Below are 24017 nucleotides of genomic sequence, written 5' to 3' on the forward strand. Positions count from 1 at the left end.
TCTCCTTCCAGGTTTCCTTAATGAGCATCAAACATAAACACAAGAATACAAATGACTCTCCTGCAGGACATGTCTGAAAAGCCCTCCTGAGTCCAGGGAACAGTCATGGTCTGCCGTGTCGCTCCTGTGTGAGCTACACACATTTCGTCAACAAGAAAAGGACACTCTAACTGTCCTGGGCCAGAGGTAAGTACTCACACATTGGAGTAGGTCAAGAATATCAAATCATTTCAAATTATTGACGTTTTCATCTTGTACCTACAGTATAACAAGTTAACACTAATTCAAGGAATTACTTGTGAGGTTTATAATTATATGGCTCTGAATACATGCAGGTCCAAACTGAGTTTATTCATTAATCTCTTCTCTTCCAGGCTGGACAGGGAGAGCCTGAGACTGTTGTGTTTATTCATCAGTTTAGCAACTCTCAGAGCCCAGAGAGAAAGGATGTCCTACAGCGCTCTGCTTGCAGCTCGGCAGTCCTGGGAGACATGGTGAAAGAGGAAATGATGCACTACTATCTTCATGTCTTTATGCACTTTGCACACTCAGCTTCATGTGTATGCTATCTGTCCCACATATATCTTCTCAGGCCACATGTAGAGAGTCCCTGCAGAGCAGAACAGGCGACCCTATGGCTACACGGTGAAGAGGAAGAGCAGAAGAAAGACTTTATCTCAGTGTCACCACAGCAGGTAAGGTCAGATTTCTTGTTCTGAGACATAAGCAGCATATCAGGTCATATCATTGCTCCTAAAGTCATATTCTTTTCTGAGTATATGTTTCTTGAGTATTGACAGAAAGAAAAACACTCCAGTAGTTGTATGAGCATCAGAACAAAAGCATTGGCCCTGTTTCAGCAGGCAGTGCTACAGTTGCTGGTGCTGATTCAGGATCAGGAGAGAGAGCACCTGGTCCAGTTGGCAAACAGGGTCTCCATGCAGGATTTGCAAGAACCAGTGCCTTCAAAGGAGGGTAAATCAATATGTGCTTCTATTTCTGCTGCATGCTTGTCAGCTTGCTTTCTCTCATTTTTTGTTTCTTGTTTCTTCTGCAGAAAGTAACCCGGAAGCTGCTTTGAGAAATGCCTGTATAAAAAGGCTGAGACAAATCTATACCGGCCTGCAGACAAGCAATGACACTCAGACCCCCTTAAAGCAAACAGACCATCAGCCCCAGCCTCATATAAGCAGTCAAACAGCAGTGCGGTACAAACACCAGCTGGAGCAGTGTTCCCTGCTCCTGTTGACCCATCTGATGGAGCTCCAGGAGGTCCAAGCGACCACATTACTGCCAGCACTGAAGGACGAGGTGAGTCAGACCACCACAGCGTCCAATCAAAAGATCACACAATCTTTAAATAAAGCACCAACTGCTGTTAATTATGTGTTTCCGTTAGAGTGCAGAGAGTGTCCAAGCTCTGCGAGATGAATATAAATCTGAACTTCAAGCACCGCGCTACACCAACCTCCTCCAACTGATATCAGACGCCCCTCTTACTTCAGGCTCAATACTCACTACGGATCCAAACTCAAAAGAAAGTAGCAGCAATGCTCAAAACAGCATCAAAGGGCAAGATGAAACCTCAAGCGTGGATTCAATCAGTGACCTCCAGGTGGTGCAGGCCACAGAATGTACCGACCAACAGGACGTCTGTACAGGTACTGCAGACACAGGCATGCACAGATCACCAAAAACTAAAAACTGCAACTATAAAATGATACTTTCCCCCAGGTTGTGGAGCAGTCATGGAAGATCTGCCCTACTTGGAGATCTTGTGTGTATCAGATGCAACAAGCAATACTCACAACACAGACGGGCGAGCCCAGGGGGAAGAAGGTGCCGCTGCAACAAAGGGCCCCCAGAGTTTTGAGAAACAGGGCTCACTGATCGCCTTTGCTTGGAGCCAACCAGCAGAGGATGAGACCGACTATGAGGAAGAAGGGGCAGCAGGAGCAGCACAGAGACAGGAAGTACAGTCAAGTGACACAAGCAGCACAGCTGAACACACACAGGGTGAGGAGACTTCTGCAGAGAGTGACAGAGAAGAGAAGAAACCCACTCAGCTCCACTCTGAATCCACAGATCATCCTCACGCACAGTCTGCAGACCAGCAGGGCAACACAGTAGAACAGGTACTCTCTAAATGTAGAGCAGATCATAAAACATTGTATGACATGCATCTGATTGTATTCCCTTCTAAAATTCTCATTAGTTGACCTTCGAGGAAAGAGCAACAACTTATCGACCAGAGAAAGGAGATTTTGAATGTGACCTGCAAACAAAAGCTTTGGGAGCAGAGACCCTGCTCTTTGAACCTCCTGAGGTTGAGCGGTATGCTAGTGACTACTGCTCTGAACTGGGACATAAAGAGACCCCAGATGTGGACAGAGAAATGCTCGAGGTGGAAGTGTGTGCCAATGAGCTGTGGGACCTGAGAGGGCCTGAACCAGCTCATGTTGATGACCACGAATACAACTCACAAGTCACAGTAAGTCTTCTGTTTCATCTTTGGGCAGACTTGCTAAACCAGTGTTTACATAATGGACTTACATCTGCTGTTTCCTGTTGTAAAGGTTGACTGTAGCCCTGCAGGAAGAGAGGCAATGAGGGAATCCACACTGATGGAGAGAGAGCGAGCAAGAGAGCCTGTGTCTGCGATGGAGAGAGAAAGGACAATGCGCAACCTGGTGGACATGCAACGAAAGGTGGAACAGAGGCAGCAGAGAGATAAAGAGAGACAACTACTGAGGGTGAGAGAAAGCTGAGGAGGGATTTTAGCACAACTTTACCCAATACGGAGAGGGGGAAAGGGGGCACTGAAAGAGTATCCAGATGTTTTGTGAGACAAAGGTGACACAGTTTGTCTTTTAGGTTCAGGAGCATCTGTCCATCATCCAGAACAGAAAGGCAGAGGAAGACCTGCTTGGCTTGAAACACACTGACAGGCTAAGGCACCTCACACAAGACCTCCCACAGGTAAAATGCTGTATATTGAGATAATCTGAATAGTTGTATCCCATTTATTTATTATCAGTATTTGTATTGCGTTTTAGGAGGACAAGAATCAGCAAAAGACGGTTGTCAAAGAGCGACTGGAGCAGCTGAGAAGAGAGCGCTCCTACGTCATGCAGTCCAAACGAGCCAGGTAAGGGACAGATGCTATTCACACCTGGGTGAATATAGTATAACAATGATATTTGTACCCGGGTGACTAAGTTTAAACAAAACACTGTAGCAATATGTTTACCAGCACCTCCTGTCTGTATCCTCTAGGAACACTGCAGGATTTAAGGAACTTCTGGGTCCAGTAGCTCTCCACAGCAGACAACCAAATGATGGAGCAGACTGAGGAACTACAGATTCTTGAATCCACTTCTAATTGAACAAGGAGTGTTACCCAGATTAATTATCAGATAATATTCTGATGTGTGCAAGTATAATTCAGACTTTGTTGCATTCCGGTATTAACACAAAGTGAGAGATGTGTTGTGTTCATATGAAATAAGACAGATGTCAAATTTGAAGTGAGTTGTTTATTATACAGTTAATTATCATCTCGACAAACATAAGCATCAACAGTAATGTCATTTATCAATTTAGTTGTGTACACATTATCCCTGTTGCATACACAATGAGTCCCACAGGTGCATGTTTACAGTCTACAGAGGTTCCATCAACTCTTTTATATGTGAACATACCATTTATATTGGCACTGTTGGCCATTACTCGCTTGTGTAAGAAATAATGTGACCAAACAACAGACACAGCTGTAGACTTTGAATGCACCTCTGGACTCGGGCTATTGCTATTTACAGGTATATGGGGACAGGAATATTTTAACATGTCAAAGGATGTAAGTTTGGCTAACAACACCACGATGGATGGGGAGATATGTATATTACATAGGCTTCGTGCGGGCCCAGTGGTTTTCCTGCAAGAGAGGGAGATCTCTCAACCCTGGTGAGCAGAGGGAAATGTCTACATGGATAGCAAATAAACATTCGGCTTTTTTTACCTCTTAAAATTGACCCTATAGTGTCCACTCACACTGCAGTCCAACACAAAGCAGTACTACCTATCGCTCTAATATGCCAGAACATTCCACAGTAGCTCACACACACACACACACACACACACACACACACACACACACACACACACACACACACACACACACACACACACACACACACACACACACACACACACACACACACACACACACACACACACACACACACACACACACACACACACACACACACACACAACTGAGGTTAAAGTTCTGTGGTCTCGGACACACTAACTTTCAAACAAAACAAAGAAAGCATGTTTGATTTCCAAACTAAGAAAACATAGCTGACAGGAGCTTTACTAAGGACTTTAATATTTTAGCAACGTGACAGCCAGGGGACTTAACAGAAACCGTCACATTTCAAAACATGACGGGTCACCTTAGAGGATGAGCGTCTAGGCTGTGCAGAGGACAAACTTTTAGGGCTGTATTCAGGTCAGCTCTTATGGTAGCAGGGCACTTTGATAGCAGTCACACACTGATATTTGAACAGGTGCGGTGTCAACATTTCTCTGTAGTGTCCTGTCTGGACCCCGGATATACAAGTGCAAGATCTTCAGCAAGAAAGCAGCATGCGCTTGTGTGTGATAGACTAAACTACACCATATACAAGATAGTCAACAATATTTGCATTTTATACACTAGACTGGTGTTTCCCACAGTGAAAGGTAAAGCCTAGGATGAAAACAGGGTAGTCAAGTTCATTCAATGAACCTGTTTGCTGGATGCTATGACGAGCACTACTGTCCATAAACACAAAAATGGTCATCACGTGTCCAGCAAATCACTGACTTTATGGGCACCATGGAACTGATGAGGGTGGATATACATGTAAATGTATTTGTGTACATCTGAGAGAGACCTGCATGTATGCGTGTCATGTCTTGGACGATGTTAGCAATGGGACTGGGGGGACGTTCATGTATGTATGCGTTTATGTGTGCGCACATCTTTATTTATGAGTCTTTCTATTGGTGTGCACACTGTACCCCTGGGCCATGATGAATCCCTTCCTCATCAGAACTATCATTGTAGGCCTCTCTCCTGGCTCCACTTCCTGACCCTTGACTCTTGTCAAATTCTGTCAGGTCAACTTCCTCTGCATCTGCTGAAATAACAGGGTTCTCAGTGCGAGCAGGCAGCAAGCACTCAAGTTCCTGAAAAATTACAATCGAGTTTAATACAAAATGCATTATGACATCACAATCATTCAAGAATAATAAAGTTAAGATTGTGCAAATCAGGATGTTTAATGATAGTCACTCACATTCAGTTTTTCGGGGCTAATCCAGTTGTTTTCAGGGAATTGGACATCAAACTTGACGTAAAGGTCTCCCTTTTCAAATGGGTTTCTGTACTGAGGCATTCCCTCGCCCTTCACCATTCGAACAGAGCCTGCCACAAAAAAACATCAACAAAAAGTGTATAAAAGGCAGGAAGGAGCAATAAGAACCTTTGACTTTTTAATGTTCAAACCATGTACATTGTGACATGTGCTAACAGAATTGTCAGGCAATTAAGAACTATGCTTTATACATGTACACCACTTTAGGTGTTTGGCATCATATCAAAAGTTAGTGAGAGATTAATAAAGATGACTTATTACCATACTTTTCGGACTATAAGCCGCGACTTTTTTCCCCATTTTTTTTGTACAGCTAACGGCCACTAGGGAACCTCCTAAATCTATGGATTTTACAGGTAAAATTAACCACCTATAACACTATGGGCTCTATGACCGGTCCGCGCCCGCCACCTTTAAGCGGCGGGCTCCAGCAGGAAAAGCTGGAGGCCGGAAAAGAGTGAGACAGGTAGCGTGCCAAAGTAAAAGGGGAAACGAGAGACAGAACGAGAGCAAGACAGGCGGATAATTTAGCTGCTGCGGCTTAAATGCAGGTGCGCTTTATAGTCCGAAAAGTACGGTAGTTGCAAAAATGGCTAATAGAGTGTAAATCTAGCTTTAAAAAAAAAACAGAGCATGGATTCAATAAAAGAGATCAAATCAATTATTGTGGTATGAAGACATGTTTACCTGGCTCAATGACCTTGCCAGGTGGATATTTGACAAGCAACTGACGTCCATCGAGGTGTGCGACGGTCATCTGGAAGCCACACAGAGCCTCAACCAGGCCGATGCGCTGGACAATGTGAAGGTCGTTGGCATCGCGGCGGAATTCCTGATTTAGATTTAATTGAAAGGTTTGTTGTAGTTTCATTTTAACATCTACATCGAATAAGTGTAAAAACATCCTGTAAAGAATGTTTACTTATCTCGGACAATAAAGAAATGTATTATTTGAAACCAACAGTTTTTGTTTTTTTTACCTCATGTTCTTTCTCCTGCAGCACCAGGACTATATCTCCTGGTTCGATGTTTGGTGCTTGGTCAGCTTCCCCAGTGAATGTGATCTTCTGTCCGTGCCTCATGCCTTTGTCCACATGCACCTCCAGGAGCTTGGTCTCCTTACTCACCTTATGACCCTCACACTTTCTGCAGCGGTCCTTCTCATTTATCACCTCACCTGCACACATACAGAGATGAGACGATTTCAGAGGGACGTTGTGCTCATTTCGGTAAAATATCTGTATATTTTTAAAGTATAGCACGTGTGTGAATGTTAACAGATATAAGTACCCTCTCCATTGCAGTCTGTGCAGACGGACTGCATCTGTTGGACCATCCCAGGGGCCAGCTGTCTTATCATGATTCTCATACCTCGTCCTCTGCATGCCACACACTTCTGCACTGCTCCTGCCTTACCCCCCTGACTAAAAAGGGAAACAGCGGCATTGTTAACAGGAATGTCTATAATTGCTGCGATTAAAACTAGTTTCCAATCATGTGATGATTAAATTGAAGCATTTCAAAGCAACTCACCCATTGCAGGCACCACACAGAACATTCTTACTGAGCTGCAGTTTGGTGGTTTTGCCATTGTAGAGATCTTCAAGAGAAACTCTGAGTGACAAAAATGGATAAGATGAGTTCAACAACACAATTAGAAACACCCATTGTAAGTACCCAAACTGTTTGTATCTAACACACTTACTTCAGAGGGTGTACCATGTCATCCCCTCTCCTCCTGCCTCCATTGCGTCCTCTGCCCTGTCCCCCCATGAACCCGAACAGTCCTCCGCCAAAAATATGGGAGAAGATATCGTCCATCCCAGCCCCTCCGCCACCTCCTTCCCGTAGCCCCTGTTCTCCATAGCGATCATAAAGCTCCTTTTTTTCTGGGGTTGTCAGAACCTCGTATGCAAAACTGATCTCTTTAAACTGGAAAACAAAACAAAAGAAGCAATCAGAAAGCTTGAAAGGAGACAAACAAATCAGTAGATCACAGCAAAAGGCCCACGTTTTGTTTTTGATGAGCCTCTGTGACAGTAAAAAGAAAACAAAAAATACAGTGTAGTCTCTTGTGTCATGTTCTTGCAGAATGTGTCAAATAAAGTCATCGAGAAGTACAAATCAAACATGGATGTGCACTCACTCGGGAAATACCGTTTCATATGCTGTACTTTGATCTGTACCTTGTCTTAATACTCAAAGAGGTAGGCTGTGTGATCATAATAAACTAAGTTGACATAATTTCTAGGTCCCAATTGTTGAATAATGGAGCTGCTGGTGCTGTTGCTAACTATGATGGTGCTACTGTTAACATAAAATGCTTTGGTGCATCTTACCTTGTCTCCAGCGTCGGGGTTCTTGTCAGGGTGGTACTCTTTGGCCAATTTGCGGTAGGCCTGTAATAAACCAAACATCAAAGTGAACCAATCTGTGTTTACTCGCTGATCTATGTGCCCACTAGCTCTGCTAGCAAATCACTAAATGTAGGCCTATTAAATATCCTTCGCTAGCCAAGGGCTTGACTTGCGGGCCTGCTGTCAAAAGCATCAGGACACTGGGAAGAGCATCGCTGCCTTTGACATCTTCGACACTTATACTATACTTCAAAATACTTGAGCGCAAGACAACAAAACGACATCCGAAACCCTTCTTTTGTGTTAACCTGACAAGACACAACTATCATGGTCTTCTGGCAAATCGAGAATTCACTAACATAAATCTGAAAGGACTTCATGTTGACAAAAAAACGTTTTGAAAGTAAATCCCACTGTCGGTTGTAGCAACCACCTTGAATGCTGATTTATTTGGAAGACAAAAACACATGGATGGGCGTTTGTCTTCACGTACATTAACATTAGGTTAGTTCATGTGGTTTACTTATGTCAAAGAATATACGAGAAATAAACATCTGGATAAATGTCTCAAGTCATGTTAGCAAGGGCCTAACGTTTAATGAGTATAAACAACCCCTGGTTGACTGATTTTGAATGGACTTTGCGGTAAACAGAGACGTATATCGTTAACGTTAGCTTACGTCGAGTGACATTAACGTTATCTAGATACCACATCCGTGGTTATACCAAACGGTTTATTTTCTACTTATTTATTTCAGACGAGTTGTTTAGACGTTACTTAATTGAATTTCAGCGCGACTTGGTTAAGGCTATTTGCTGGAATGTATCAACTGACGTCAATAGCCGGTAGGCTATCACACTCGTGGTCACCAGTGTATTCCTGTTTTTCGGGCAGGCTAACTACAGCCATTTAACACTACGAACATCCCAAACATTGCTGACCTTTCAAAACCACCAATAAGTAGCTTTAATGGTCTTCAAAAAATGCCGTGCCATGGAGTACAGAATCCTTATCTAGCTAGCTTAGCTTACTTGCTAGACTAGCAAACCCGCTAGCTGCGGCTAAAATCATTACCTAGCCTTAGCGTACAGTAACCTAGCTCACGTTGATTAGCTTGTTTACAGGCCACATTTCAATAGCAAGCTCCCTTTTATCCACACGGTTTTGATCAAAGCATTTGCTTTTCGTTTGAATTGGTAACGTACGTACCTTTTTTAGTTCATTTTCAGAAGCAGATGGTGAAACTCCGAGGATGTCGTATAGCTTAGTATCCACAACGTTCGCCATGATGCTAACCGGCTACACACACACAGAAAGACCTTCTGCGGAGGTTCAGCAGAGCAAGTCACCGGCTGGAGCTCTCAGGGGTTGCCAGATAATACGACATACACTCACATGTCACCACATTATTCCTAAAACAATTACTGGGCTCATGTTTTTACGTCAAATGTATCCTCATAATGTTTTTTGAATTAAATTGTGTGTTTCCAATTGGGAATGTTTTAATATGAGTTACTTTAACATTAAGTTTGTAGCCTACTTATGTCATGCTACTGTATAATTATATTCCACCACAATGCAGATCAAGTATTTTACCTGATTGTACCCCATTGCATTTTCAGGATTTTAGCTCCTTTAAAAAAAAGTATGATCATCAAAATATAGTTGTGGCTTTCCGAAATATTAGTTTAAAGAATTTTTTTTTGTAGAAGCCTTGTTCTATATTTGCTATTTTTTTCATAACAAAATTCCCCATACTGTATTCATGTATGCACCATAATACACACAAATGTCCTATGTGTTAGCCTACTTGGCAGTAAACCTGATTATTGTAAGGCTACTTTACAGGTTCAATATAACAATAAAACCTTTAACCTAAACGTTCATTATTATAATGTCATATTATGAATTCAAATAGACTAACCCTATAAGTACATTTGGCTTTTTATACCCAAATCATGGAATTTCCATCTGAAGAAGTTCAGCATTTAACTAAAGTAGGTGTCCAAATGTGATACACTTAAATCAACAGCAATATTAAAGTGGGTTACTACTACTTGCATATATTACATGCATTATTATGATCTCATATTTTATTAATAGCCTATAACTCTCACAGGGCCATTCTGCTTAATGAAAACGTGTCCTGTTGATATTTAAATTGCATTACTCTCTATTTCTTTTTGCCATTATTTTTGCCTTTTACTTGGGGTGGAGTATTTCAACATTGTGGGATTGCTTTTTTACATAAGTAAATGATCTGAATAGCCTACTTCCACTGACCTATAAGGAGACAAAGTACCTGGACTCTCAGAGATTATCTCTTCAGCAAATATATGGTATACATTCTGTGATTACCAGATGATACAGTTCCACAGTGCAGCTGCAAATGCACATAATGGTAAAAATAATGAATGATGACAGAGTCATGGGGTCCCCAATACACCAGGTGATGAACACTATTTTTGAGATATCCTTTTTCCATGGCTGTTTATGATCCTTGAATAGGTCGCAAATGTGTATTACTTGCTGATTTTGTTCATTGAAAATAATTTGTAAATATTCAAGGTTCAGATTGGTGCCTGGGCTTTGGGACAGTCCATAAACACTAAACAGACTGTCAGGTGTCCAAGGCTAGAGTATCAAGACCAGATCAAGACTGAAGACAATTATTGTAAAGTAAAAATGTGTTTTTGAATTTTCTTTAAATTAAAGGTATTTTATTTCTTAATTATATTTGAATGTTTTCATGTTAATGTTTTGTTTGAGAGTTATTAATCTGCAGTACCACCTTTTCCTGGCAGCACTACAGGGAGCAATAAATAAACCCGGAGTTGGTCTTTATGTTTACACAGTTGATGGACAGCTGAACTTTTGATTACGTTTTAGGTATCCGCCATTTTGATTTGCAAATCTGACAGATATTTGTGTTGCCTGCCTGCTGAAGTGTAATTTGGACATTGTCAACACACCATAGATCAGCTTCGCCGCTCGGCAGGCTAAGCTCCGTGTAACGGCAGTGTTGATGACATTGCAACCGGTAGCATCTTCAAGCTAACAACGCAGTCATGAACAGCCAGCTATGGGCCTCTGGATGACCTGACAGCCCGAGTCTCCGTTCAGCTTGTAGATGACGATGGACAATATGATGGATACAAGGTAAAAGTTGCTTGTGTTTTGGGAGCAAAACCTTAGTAACATAATATATTCCCGGTACGAGCTGCCCTGCTGTCAAGTGGTCGGAAGGACAGTACCGCTAGGTCTTAAATAAGGAGGACATCATCCCACCTAGCCACGCAGCCGTGTTAAGTACCTGACAAATGTTAGCTTTTGAGCTAATACAGACATCTTTTTACATTGGTACCGGTATTTAAATACTTTGGCAACGTTAGCAACACGGTTAGGACACAGCTAGCGGGCTGGTTTACGACCTGTGTGCAGGGTAAGTGAAAGGCACCAGCTTTAAAAGCAAGGATGGAGCGTTATGTTAAGGTTCTGTCTGGATAAGATAGGTGACCTCAATGCAGGGTGATATAACTGCTGTTACTTTGTTGTTACTAAGATATGTTGCTAGCTAACAGTACCCCTTCCCAGCTGATCATAGGACGCTAGAAAGGCCTGTGTTTAAGCTGACAATGGATGTGTTGTTGTATGGAATTAAATGTCTAGCTCTGGGAAAAGGTTCAATTCCTGGAACGATAAACACCTGTTTGTTTATCCTCAACATGTTTATTAAAGGGATGTGTATACTAGGGCATCATACTCACAGATCGTTATTGTTATGCAATCAATTTGAATGGTGCCTTGTCAATGAGCATTATAATCAACCTTGATTTTACACTGTGAGCATGTTACACATGTTCTAAAAGTGTGTGAATTCTGACTTTGCAGTAGGCTACATAAGATAAGACCATTTAAACAAGCACAGGCTGGATAAGCATCATCATGTGCATCATGGTGATCAACTGTTTAAATCAATAGATGATGGCCTGATGATTTTATTAAGGTGTGTCTCTGGTCTGCTTTAGTTATGGGGGTGTAATGTTCTGACCCCCCCCCCCCCCCCCCCCCCCCTCCATGCCTGGCCTGTGACAGATCATTTCTGCCTGTGTTTCACTGTAATCATCATCACATCAATCTCAAGTTTGCACTCCGTAGTAACATAAATGTCAGCTAATGCATGCCTCAATAATCCTCTCCCACAGGCTGACACATTTGTTTTCTCAATTATTAAAATCTATAAAACTATAAAAAGTGTCTTCTTGCAGGGGTTTGTTTTGTTATTATCCTCAGGCCAGTCATCGTTTGATGATGTAACTGTATGTGTGAGGATATTATCAAAGCAAGCCCAATATTGTTAATACACAGATGTTCAGTGGTAATTCAATTGCAGATGCATTGCTTCCTGCTCTCTCCAGTGAGGAGTGCATCATTGCACATGTGCTGACTTAACTCTTCTTCAGGCTAAAAGGAAGGCAGAGCAAGTCATCCTTGAAGTATTTCTGTAAAATGGTTGATCATTATTTTCTCATTTTCAGGTTGAATGAAGTGATTGTGTTTATGTCTACATTGTATTGTGCGAATTTGCTGATGCTGATAGATGTCCACGCCATGCAATGTGAATGAGGCGAATAGCTGTTTAGCAACCTCTGTCTGGGGATACTACTCTTTGTCCAAATGTAAGAGCATACATACATGTAATCATATTTTATCACAAAAGTAAGTGTCCAGCAACCATTTAAAACATGTGTTTTGCATGGTACTGATCACCCTGTCACATCCTCTTTTGATCAACAGCTAAGTGTATGTGCCAGTGACGTCAGCCATGTTTTGGAAGTTTGACTTACACACATCTTCTCACCTGGAGGCATTACTCGACAAGGAGGATGTCACTCTCAGTGAGCTCATGGACGAGGAAGATGTGTTGCAGGAGTGCAAGGCCCAGAACAGGAGGTCAGTGTATTGTTTACTTTGGCACATCAGCACAATATGATATTATTACATTTCAGTTTCCAGTAATCCCTGCTTGTGCTAACTACTGCTTATGTTCTCATCATTATGGATTTTTAGACTTCTCCTGTTCATGTGTCAGGACCAGTGCATGCAGGATTTGGTCCGTATGATTACTACAGAGCCCCCTGCTGGTGTAGAGGAGATGAAGCGCTTCAAGTAGGTGCTAGAATGTGCTGATGTAGTACTGTATCCTGGAAAGGATGTGCTTTGCTGTGGCTGCACTAAGTCATATATCTTACCTGCCATTTTGTAGTAAAGATGAGAACTATAGTGGCTTCAGGTTCTTGATTCAACTATTTAAGCCATCCATTGACAATGCATTTTGAATAATAAATATTTACTTGCTAGAGAACTTTGTGTACCAATACAGTTTGAGCATGGACAGACGCACAGATAATTCACAGACATACATTATATACATTTACATAACTAAGAACATCTTTTACAAGTGTAAATGAGATACATAAGTACAACCTTTTTAAAATGTTGTGAAAATAAAAACTTGTTCCATTTGTATGCAGCATAGTATTCAACCCACCTTTTACATGGTCCCTTCATTTATAACAGGTATCCAAATATAGCATGTGAGCTATTGACATCTGATGTGGGTGTGATCAATGATAAGCTGGGTAATGAGGAGCCTCTGCTGGAAACTCTGTATGCCTTTCTGGAGCAGCCGTCCCCACTTAACCCCCTCCTGGCATCTTTCTTCAGCAAGACCATTGGGAACCTCATCACGAGGAAGACTGAGCAGGTAACACACACTCGCACATACGCACACGCACACAGCTAAATCAAAGGGCATACTGAGAGAAGATGAGAGCTATGTTTTTGTGTTGTTGTTGTTGTAATTTTGTTAACAAAATATGAGAGGTGTTAACAGTAAGATAATGGAGACTTCTCATTTTGGGAATAATTCTCAAGATAGCTGTAATATTTTTCTCTTAAAAATGGAAACCGAAAGATGAGCGCATAGATTCATGGATATAAATAGAAATATCAGTATATTTAAGTTCTGTATAATTTTTGTGACATGGTGTTTTGCAGGTGATTAGTTTCCTGCGACGGAAAGAGGGATTTCTTTCCTTGGTCCTGAAGCACATTGATACATCAGCCATGATGGATGTCCTCCTAAGACTTATCAGCTGTGTAGAGCCACCCCCTCTGCGATTCGAGACACTTATTGTATGAGACAAATAGGACAGAATAATACTTTACCTTTACACGTTAAACACTGATATTGTTTTAATTGTGTTCACTTTTTCTCAACAGTGGCTGAATGAAGAGAAGCTAGCTCAGAGACTCATAGAGCTCATTCACCCAGAGAGAGATGAAGAGGTACATAGGCATTTCAGTATTTTTATATAATAAGTAACTCAATCCAGTGCTGAATCATGTCTATCCTTAGTATGTGCAGACCCCTAAGTAATTAACAAGACCTAATATCCATGTGTATCCTTGTGTTTTTGTTCTCACAGAGGCAGTCCAATGCATCTCAAACTTTGTGCGACATCATTCGTCTGAGCAGAGACCAGGCCAATCAGCTCCAAGAGATTTCACAGCCTGACCCTTTGCTGACTGTGTTGGAGTCGTACGTCAGACAGATATATAAACACACACACACACACAGATGCTCGCACTCTCTTTACGTGGAAGTAATGACATACTTAATTGTGTTTCCACAGGCAGGTATGTGTGGAGCAGTTGCTGCAGAATATGTTCACAGCAGAGAGTACTGAGGGCTGTATCGTCAATGGAATTCAAGTTCTTCTAACATTACTGGAAATCAGGAGGCCTGTGTGAGACTTTTAAGCATTTTTTAAATAATTATAGATATCACTATTTCTAAGGATATTTGTTTTTCATTTTGAAAACCCAGGCTTGGTGAAGTTAGTCACAGCGCTCTTCAGTAACCATTTAATAAATTATCTTTTTATCTCTCTATTTCCTGTTTCTGATGTGTTTGGTCTGTTTTATCATGACAGGGTGGATGGTGTTATGGATGCTCAGGGGTTTGAGAGAAGCTACACTGTTAACAGCAGTATTTTGTTGGCCATCCAACCACACCTGAAACACTTCCACCAGCTACTTCTGGAGCCACCCAAGGTATGTAACCATAGATATAATCATTTATAGCTCTTTAATATTATCTTTTATATAGATAATGCTGAATAGGATATGCCATCCTATTTGAACATACAATGAATACCAAGGATATTCCCATGTTTGCCACAGAGCCCTTTCTTCATTTAGATGATATTTGCTGTAGATTTGTTACCTCTTTCAAAAAACTCTGCTAAACCATTAGATTGTTATTAACCAAATCCATGCCTTACAAATGTGCACTTGCAGCGAAGTCCCATGCTGACCACTCTGGGTGTGCTGGAGGAACCATTAGGGAACACACGTCTGCACGTAGCTAGACTGGTGGCCTCTCTGCTGTATACCAGCTCTGCAAGCCACGCGGTCGTAGCACAGGAACTCTGCCGACTCAATACATTGGACCTGCTTCTGGTGAGATGATCGATCATGCTGAGTACAATGTTGGGAAAGTGACGAGTGTTAAATTTGCATTTGCAAAATCTTTGTCTTTCTCAGGACTTGTTTTTCAAGTATACATGGAACAACTTCCTGCACCTCCAAGTGGAGCTTTGTGTTGCTGCCATCCTCCGGCCCTGTGCCCACGAAATGAGACTTCAGCCTGGCCAGGAAAAGTTCCAACCTCATCAGGATGTTTCACAGGAGCAGGCTTTGACTGATACACCTTCTGAACCTCCAGCCACCCCTGAAAACTCTGCACACAATCTAATGGTGACTCATGTAGGTGTCTCTGCTTGTGTTTGAAGCAAGAGGCTTAAAGTTACTACGAGGAACTGGTTATAAAACAGTCTCAATGTATTTCTGATATATATAAATGACCTACACAAGTAAATGACACCATCATCAAATAGAAAAAATGCCCTTTCATGCCTTTCAATGCCCGATTCCCTTGAAATTATGCTGCTGCAGTAAAATTTAAAGTACCCCTTTTGTCCGTAGGGATAACTAAGTCCAATTCAAATAATGTTCTTCATAGTAGCTTTAAATGACATTTAATGTACTGGAACACCCACTACGGTGCATCTTTCTGAAATAAAACAATTAATTGACTCTATCTTTGTCTCTCACAAGTTGTTTCAGCACTGCCACCTTGTGCAGAGGATTCTGGAGGCTTGGGAAGAGAACGATAAAATACAGTAAGAATCTAAAGGGCATGATGTTGATTTTACTTGCAGGTAGTACAGCTATGGAGTTTCTTAAATGCTATATTTCTATGTTCAGGTCTGAAGGTGGTATGAGAAGAGGGTACATGGGACACCTGACCAGGATTGCCAACACAGTAGTCCACAATCTGGAGAAGGGCCCAGTTCACACACAGATTAGCAGCCTCATCACAGGTGTGTGTGTGTGTGTGTGTGTGTGTGTGTGTGTGTGTGTGTGTGTGTGTGTGTGTGTGTGTGTGTGTGTGTGTGTGTGTGTGTGTGTGTGTGTGTGTGTGTGTGTGTGTGTGTGTGTGTGTGTGTGTGTGTGTGTGGATATATACACTCGCATACCTATGGAAAAGGAAGGAGGGATTTAATGAACTGGCACTCTTATTGTACTCAAATGCTGCTGTTCTTGTGTTTTTGGATGTAGAGCTGCCGGAGGACTACAGAGGGCGCTGGGAAACCTTTGTGGACCAGACCCTGTCGGAAACTAATAGGAAGAACACCATAGACCTGGTAAAGACACACACACACCGCAGTATTTAATAGCTGTTTGTAACAACACACACTTAAACTTAAAATGATACATTTAGGTTGTTTTTTTCCCCATGTCCAGGTTGGCACTGGAAACCCACGGCCTTCTTCAGAGGATGATATGGAGAGCCCCTTCCCTAAAGAACTGACACTACAGCAGGTATACATACATAACCCCACTGTGAAGGACCAGGGTACGCAAAAATCAGGAATGCAGGTTGAGGTGCAAAAATAAGGATTTTATTTACCCAATATATATGGACAATCTTAAGATGGGTAATACAATCAATTCGGTTTAATCAAAAAAGGTGTAGATATAAACATACACAATCTAGCATTTAATGCATAAACAAAACGTCACACAAATGGGTGACATCCTGTGTGCTCTTCTGCCCAAGAGCAACTCACATACCCCCTGCTCTAAAAAGGGGTGGCTTAAATGTAGTGGCCTCTTTAAACACCCCTCAGGGTTTGAGAGGAATGGTGTAGTCCAATTAGCACATCTATAAAGGTAGGTGGTTTCCATCAGCTCAGCCTTTTGCCAGGAGCAAGGTGAGCTGTAAGACACTTTAGGATGTGTGTTAGTTTGTGAGGCTTGTAGCCCTCACACCTGCACATACACAAAAAATGATATTAAAGTTATCTGGGATGTTAATCGAAGCTACCATAAAACTGTGTGTTTAGGCTTTTTCAGACTATCAGATCCAGCAGATGACCGCTAACTTTGTGGATCAGTTTGGCTTCAATGATGAGGAGTTTACCGATCATGATGACAGCATTGGGTAAATGATTTAAAGTGCCTCAAGGTCTCACAGTGAACTGTTATTATTGTGTGTCAATTTAGTAATGTGTACTCTTTACGGCAGAGCAACGTTTGACCGGATTGCAGAAATCAATATCAATATCGACGCAGGCCAGGAGTCTGTGAGTTTATTACATTTATTTACACAAATGTACTCTCACATATATTTTAGTAGTTGTATTTCTGTAATCCTTTGGGCCCCAATATTTCTTTAGTAATTCATAAAGATGCATTAAGTAAACTACCTAAAAAACAAAATACCACACTTTTACATAGCCATCATTGTAACACTTGTTATACAGCATTAGGACTGGATGTACACTGATTAAACTTTACATGTTGGATATGACCACCATCTTTTGCAGGCTAATACAGCTGTGTTTGAGTCCTGCTCCAAGGAGAGAATTCAGCCCTTTGATGATGATGAAGAGGACATTTGGGAGGAGAAAGGGATCAACTTTGCAACACAAACCAAGTCCCGTAACAGGTAGAGACACCGTGAATCCAGATGCTATCACTGCTCTGCATGGTATTCCAGCATTATGCTACAAGTTGTGAATAATGTTCGCTCAATCACAAGTGTTTTTGTTTGATTTAAGGTTTGGTGGGTCACGCTCATCCCAGGGCCCAGCAGCCAGTAAAGATTGTGAGAGGACGGCAGCGTCTGGCACCGAGGCCTCTGACGGAGCAGCAGGCTCAGACTCTGAGGAGGAGGAGGATGGCGGCCCTAAAGATGACCTGGATCCCTTCTCTAGCTTGGCAACTGAGACAACAAAGAGTGAGCAATGTTGAATTCTGTAGTAATGCATAATTGTTTTGCCATACATGTCTCATGGAAAGTCTGTGTTGAACTCCCCCCTCAGATACCGGCTGGGTAGCAGACTTTGGGGAGGTAAACTCAAAGGCTCCTGCAAAGGGAGTGGGCTTCTCTGCTTGGGACACTCCAGACTCCAAACCATCTGCCACCGAGGGAGAGGAGAAAGGATGGGCCAAGTTCACTGACTTCCAGCCTTTCTGTTGGTGAGTCCTCTTCATGAGGAACTCATTTGAGATGTTGCATCCCAAAGCCCTGTTTTGATGAAAATATTGTCAAAATATGTAAGCTAATAATATTTGTTGCGTCTCCCTTTCAGTAAATAGTAAACATAACTACACATTGAGGCATAATTAAAAAAAGACAGGATAATAGTTTTGACTTCAAATATTCAAAGACAAAAAAGACACACATTATAAAGGGGACGAATACACACTTTAAAATACAATGGCTTAGTGTCTGTAGTTTTTTCAGCTGTACTGAATATTTTGTGACTTATGTCTCCAGCTCTGAAACAGGTCCCAGGTGCAGCTCTCCTGTGGACTCTGAGCTCAGCGGATCAGGCAGCACTAAACCAAACCAGAACCGTGAGTTGCTGCAAACACATCATTTGTAAAAAATGGTCACATTTCAGAACCCATTTATTCTGTCTGGCATCAGAAACCAAGACTGGTAAACTCTGCTGAGATGAAGTAATGTCAGAATCTTAAAGTCATATGACCCAAACCTATGTGTATTTAGCAGCTCTAATGATACCTCTCACTTATTGTGATGAGTTGACCCCTACATACATCCATAGTAAAGCAGAAGATTTCTTCCCATTCTCTCTCTGCAGCATGTGTATGGAGTGTGTGTGTGGCGAGGAAAGCTCCACTAGTGGCATCGGACAGCTCTTCCTCCAGCAACTCTGACAGCGAAGACGAAGAAGGCAAGAAAGCGTCTGCAACCAGCGAGACCGTCACCACAGAGACCATCACCACGGGCGCTGGCAAGGAGACAATTCGGCTCACGGTGGACACCAAAAATGAAAGGGCAGTCTTCAGCAGGTAGACATGCTCTCACAGAAATAATGTGCAGCTGCTCCGGCCTTAATTGTGCAGTGTGTCCCCTTGTCTTTCCCTTTCTCTACCAACTTTTTCCTGCACATTATTACTTCCGCCTTCTGTTGTTCTTCTGATATTGCCCTCCTCCTGTCTGTTCCCTCCTTTCTCATCTCCTCTTGACTCCAGAGTATTCCGACCGGCAGTCAGACGGTATGTTTGAGGTCCTTTGCTCTGGAGTGCGGAATGTGTTCCTGAAGTTGTAGAAAGGATTAAAAGGCCATCATGAGCACAGATGAGCCAATTGTGTTGGTCTGCTCGTTGCATTTAACAGGATGTGATTCAACAATTCCTTGCCTTGATTCAGGACAAGCCTAATCCATCACAAGAATATACTAACCCACAACTAGAGGCTTGTAGAATATCTACAGGACCTCATTCCCTGTGGCAAGCTTATTCCATGTCCTCACAATTAATCTGTAACTTCAGCTGTGACCCTCGGCATGAAGCAGTCCAGTGTCCATCTTAGATATCAAATGCTGTTACCTCAAAGGATGAGAGCAGTGTATAACCATTAACTGTAGTTGTATAACTACTAACAGTATGTCAGATGGCATGCTTTGAACAAAAGTTGCTACCAATCCAGCATATCAGCATTCTAACAAATCGGTACATAAGCACATTACTAACAAACAGCTAACCCACAAGCATGCTTCAAAGAAATATCTCCCAATTGGATTTCCAGATTAACCAAGTCAGCACAATCCTCTGCAACTGTGTGCACTAACTCCCTTTGATGTTAGTCGGTCACAGCCATCGTGTTGGGAGAATTAGAGGAGTGGATCTCGTGTTGCTGTACTGGGCACGGTTACGGCCTGTGTGGACAGCTGGAAGCGGACAACTGTTGGGAGAATTTGCAGAGAGAAAAAAAGTAGCATCTGCAGCTAGTTCTTTACGTTGAGCGATCAACTGACAATCCTGAGCGATGCCTTTAATCACTAACAGCTTTTTTGTTTTTTGCAGCAAAGCAGATAAGGTGCCACTGGAGGGACTCTCGATCAAAGACAAGGGGAAAGGCGATGAGAAAGAAAGTGGAAAAGGAGAGAAACAAGGAGACTGTCCCAACCCAACTACCGCCGGTCCAATCAACCCGTCAGCTGCTGTCACACAGTAAGTGTGAGTAAGTGTGTGTTTGTATACATACAAACTATTCTATAGATGCTCAGAAAAAATGGCTTGTTTCTTACGGATTATTCTCAGTGACAGCCTTTATTTCCTTTTCTTTAAAATGATAGTCACTTATTTTCTGCATTTTAAAGGTTTTAAACCAAATGTATGTAAATTCCCCAAATCCTCATTTTTTTCGTCTCCCTTTTCTTGGGTATCATAAACCAACCAGGCTACATCTGCATTTCTCACATGTTATAGAATTATACCAAAAAAATCACAAATTATCCTTGAATCGATTTAATTTCTGTTCACCTACATTGTGCAAAAATACATTTCCTTCTTTATATCATACTCATCATAACTTTGTGTTTATTTACTTTACAGAGAGACGCAGCCCTCTGCTAATGGACCGGCCTAACAATGCTTCACAGGCGCGCGCACACGCACACACGCACACACGCACACACACACACACACACACACACACACGCTTCATAACTGTCCATTCAACACTCAGCAATGCCACCTTTGCTTCCTGTTAGCAGCCTTCCAATGGCCCTTTTTGTGTCTAGAGAGTGGGAGACGCTCAGTGTGGAGGTCAAACAGCCCTTACAGTGTGTATAACACATATTCCCTCAAAAAGAACATTGATCTATCCTGTACCTTCATGATATCATTTTACCTGAACCGCTTCAAAATGGAACGCATTTTTTAGAACCTCTCATCATACATGACCTAGAAAGACAAATTCTGGAATATTTAACAACATTGGATTTTCCCCTTGAAGTATGGGGAGAGACTCTTTCCTTTAGTAGTGTTGAGAGGCTGTCGTCTGAAATGTCACCTATATTAAATTCAGCATCACATTTCAGAATGTTTTAGCATGTCTGCTCTCTGGACACCAAATCAGAGTTCAGAGATGTGTTCTATTAGAACATTTGACTGTTTACACTTTAGTAAGGAAAACTGTATACAAATAATCAGCCAAGATTACAGAAGCCAAGATGGTTACAAAGCTAGCTTTCGTTTTCTTTCTTCAGCATTATAACATAAATGCCAGGCAGATATTTCATTAGTGCAGATGTGTGAGTGATGACATTTTTTCACAACTGCTATCTAAATAATTTCTCAATCCAAAGTAACATGTGCTTTGATCAAGTGTAATATAAATGCTCTCTCTTTGTTAATTTAGAGCATCAGATTTGGGCGCCTCACATGTCACTTCCTCCCCGAACCTCTGACGGACTCGTATAGATTAGAGGTGTGTGTGTGTGTGCGCTGTTGTGTGTATGTGTGTTACAGTTGTGGTACAGATTGCATTCTCAGGTCAAAGGAGAGGTATGCAGATACAAAGATAGCACTCCTCTGTAACACACACACACAGTGCCATACACACATGTATTACCAGATCTATACACACGTGCAAAAAAAGAAACTCAATGACGTGCACATACCAATTCATATCACCCTCAGAGCTGTTTAAATGTAATATTGTGACATTTGAACCTGTATTAGGTTGTGGCTATTCTTGGTAATATGTTAACGTAATATAAATGTAAACAGTATATATAAACATTATATCTATTTTTGGAATAAATCCAATGTATGGGAAGGCGATTGATTTGCAGGTTGCAACGTATGTGTGTATGTTGTACTGTTGAAATGAGGCAATAATGATGTCTGTGTTTCGGTTGATACCCCAGCATCAGTTCCTGTTCCTCTGATAAATGCTTCCTACATGGAGGTTTGGGAGTGTGTGTGAATGTGTGTCGGTACTCTGCTGTATAGTATGTATTATTGACTTAAAGGATAGTTCCTGTTTATTAGAACTTGGGCTTCTTTTCATTCATCAGTTGAGCAATCGTGATGAGAACAAAGAACAGTGGTTATATTTAAAATAATGCCATAACCACTGCTTCACCATTTATCACATAATGTGTGTGTATAACTTTTCCTACGTAATGAGGGATTGTTATCAACCATAGCTGAGCAAATGTGAATGTAAACAATAAAATACTTGTCAGATTAATCAATATGAAAATAATGGCCATACCAACATGAGCAAACATGCGCGTTGTTCAGGTAATCTGACTTTAGGCTTGTTTAAAGTCAGTTTGATCATGTTCACATTTGTTGAGTGCAATGTATATAATAACGGATAAACATCATGGCGAAATACGACACAAACAGAACCCAAGTTGTAATACACTTTTTCCTTTAAGTGTGCCAGACACTCATGCTTTATCTTTCTCCTCGTCTCTCTCTTTCTCAGGGCAGGAGTTGAATTTAATTGCATATATGCCTGAAACTATTTGCATAGATTGTTGTATTTATTTTAAAAAGCACTTTTTTCAAGAAGCACTTTTGGTTTGGTGGTGCACATTATTCCCCACTTAAAGGAGGTGGGATTGTTTGACTTGACGAGTGAATTCTGTAGATACTTCAGTAGTTTTTCTTCAATGCTTTCTGCCAAAGTGTGTCTTCCCACCAGTGGAACAGCTGGGTTTAATATCTGTGAAGTAGCCTCCTTTCTTGCAATGGTGTCACAGTTCTAGATTTATCTGAAGCCGTCTTTGTTTCATCCCTCTCTCATATCATGCTGTTTTACTTGTGATGAAGATTCTAGGCGGAGTTAGGAGAGGATTCCACATGCCGCAGAAAGGCTTTGAAGATTTATCTTAGTTATTATGCTTTTATCCATTCAGCACTGAGAGCTGTTAGAGTGGAGCTGCACTGAGAGCAAGCATTTCTTTACGTCAGGGTTGGAGGAGAGAAACAGGGCTGTTTTTGGTCAGGGTGTGTACAGGGTCAGAATATGTCATCCTGTCTTTCTCCCAACCTCGCACTGCGTCTGACCCTTACCTTTGTGTGTTTCGCTGTGTGAGTGTGGTGTGTGTGCAGTGTAGCTACGGGTGTGGTGTTATGTTATGCATAATGGCATTAGGTACAACACAGTCATCTTTAAGTGCCGTTTAGTTTGCACATTCATTCATACATTGGGTATTACAGTGGAGGCCCAAAACTTAAGGAGACAATGGGTGTTAAATTGTTACTTCATTGCATAGTCTGTTATTTAGCCTGAGGTGAAATGTGAAGTCTTTCTCACATTAAAGCCGATTACATCTGTGTGGTATGGGGAGGATGGTGCAAAAGGCAGCCGTGTTGTAAATGACTTTTCTTTGTAAAGTGGACTGATGCTGGTGTTTTCTTTTTTTAGGGAGTATTGTGTCTGTGTCCTGTTGTCAATTTAGCTTGTACATTCAGATATGAACCTAATAAATATGTCAGACCAAGAAGAAGCATGAGCCTGTTTTTGAATTCCTGCAGTAACACAAACACACACACAGTCCAAACACAAGGAGAGAGAGATACAGCAGGACTTTGTTTATAGAAGCGCACACATGTTTACCTTAGGGGCAGGTGAGTTGGTGGATGTTGCCTCCCGCTTCTACACATGTGAGCCACACAAATAATGCTACACCATCTCCCTCCCCGCAAACATAACCCTGCCTGTCACATAAATCTTACTGTGCTGTGAGTTGAAAACAGCTCCTGTAACAGTGGGGGGAGGAGCTGAAGACCCTTCTTTATTGCCTCACACACTTCTCATGTTCACTT

The 24017-nt window shown here is 41.7% G+C and overlaps 2 protein-coding genes across 7 annotated transcripts; one reads left to right on the forward strand and one right to left on the reverse strand.

The window, feature by feature from the left end:
* Positions 1–3516: 3516 nt before the first annotated feature.
* dnaja2b (DnaJ heat shock protein family (Hsp40) member A2b) lies at positions 3517–9143 on the reverse strand. The gene is made up of 9 exons (XM_034085123.2): positions 8991–9143; positions 7763–7822; positions 7129–7355; positions 6957–7037; positions 6714–6847; positions 6404–6600; positions 6111–6255; positions 5346–5473; positions 3517–5235 (listed from the first exon to the last, which is right to left on the reverse strand). Exons 1-9 carry the CDS (start codon positions 9066–9068, stop codon positions 5047–5049), a joined length of 1239 nt encoding a protein of 412 aa, XP_033941014.1. The 5' UTR covers positions 9069–9143; the 3' UTR covers positions 3517–5046.
* A 1472-nt stretch (positions 9144–10615) lies between these two features.
* ppp6r2b (protein phosphatase 6, regulatory subunit 2b) lies at positions 10616–23698 on the forward strand. Of its 6 annotated transcripts, none has more exons than XM_034085046.2 (25): positions 10616–10940; positions 12579–12734; positions 12852–12950; positions 13362–13548; positions 13842–13979; positions 14067–14132; positions 14273–14385; positions 14480–14593; positions 14780–14900; positions 15147–15308; positions 15393–15614; positions 15966–16030; positions 16116–16231; positions 16470–16555; positions 16656–16733; positions 17258–17355; positions 17440–17497; positions 17741–17862; positions 17975–18153; positions 18239–18395; positions 18697–18776; positions 19025–19235; positions 19419–19442; positions 20253–20409; positions 20784–23698. In XM_034085046.2, exons 2-24 carry the CDS (start codon positions 12607–12609, stop codon positions 20401–20403), a joined length of 2775 nt encoding a protein of 924 aa, XP_033940937.1. In that variant the 5' UTR covers positions 10616–10940; positions 12579–12606; the 3' UTR covers positions 20404–20409; positions 20784–23698. The 6 variants fall into 6 exon arrangements, with proteins under 6 accessions (XP_033940937.1, XP_033940934.1, XP_033940936.1 ...); XM_034085043.2 differs by having other exon boundaries at positions 15393–15605; positions 20253–20399; XM_034085045.2 differs by having other exon boundaries at positions 10617–10940; positions 20253–20405.
* The last annotated feature ends 319 nt before the right edge of the window (positions 23699–24017 follow it).

The sequence above is a fragment of the Pseudochaenichthys georgianus genome, chromosome 6, assembly GCF_902827115.2.
Source record: "Pseudochaenichthys georgianus chromosome 6, fPseGeo1.2, whole genome shotgun sequence".
NCBI classification, from domain to species: domain Eukaryota; kingdom Metazoa; phylum Chordata; class Actinopteri; order Perciformes; family Channichthyidae; genus Pseudochaenichthys; species Pseudochaenichthys georgianus.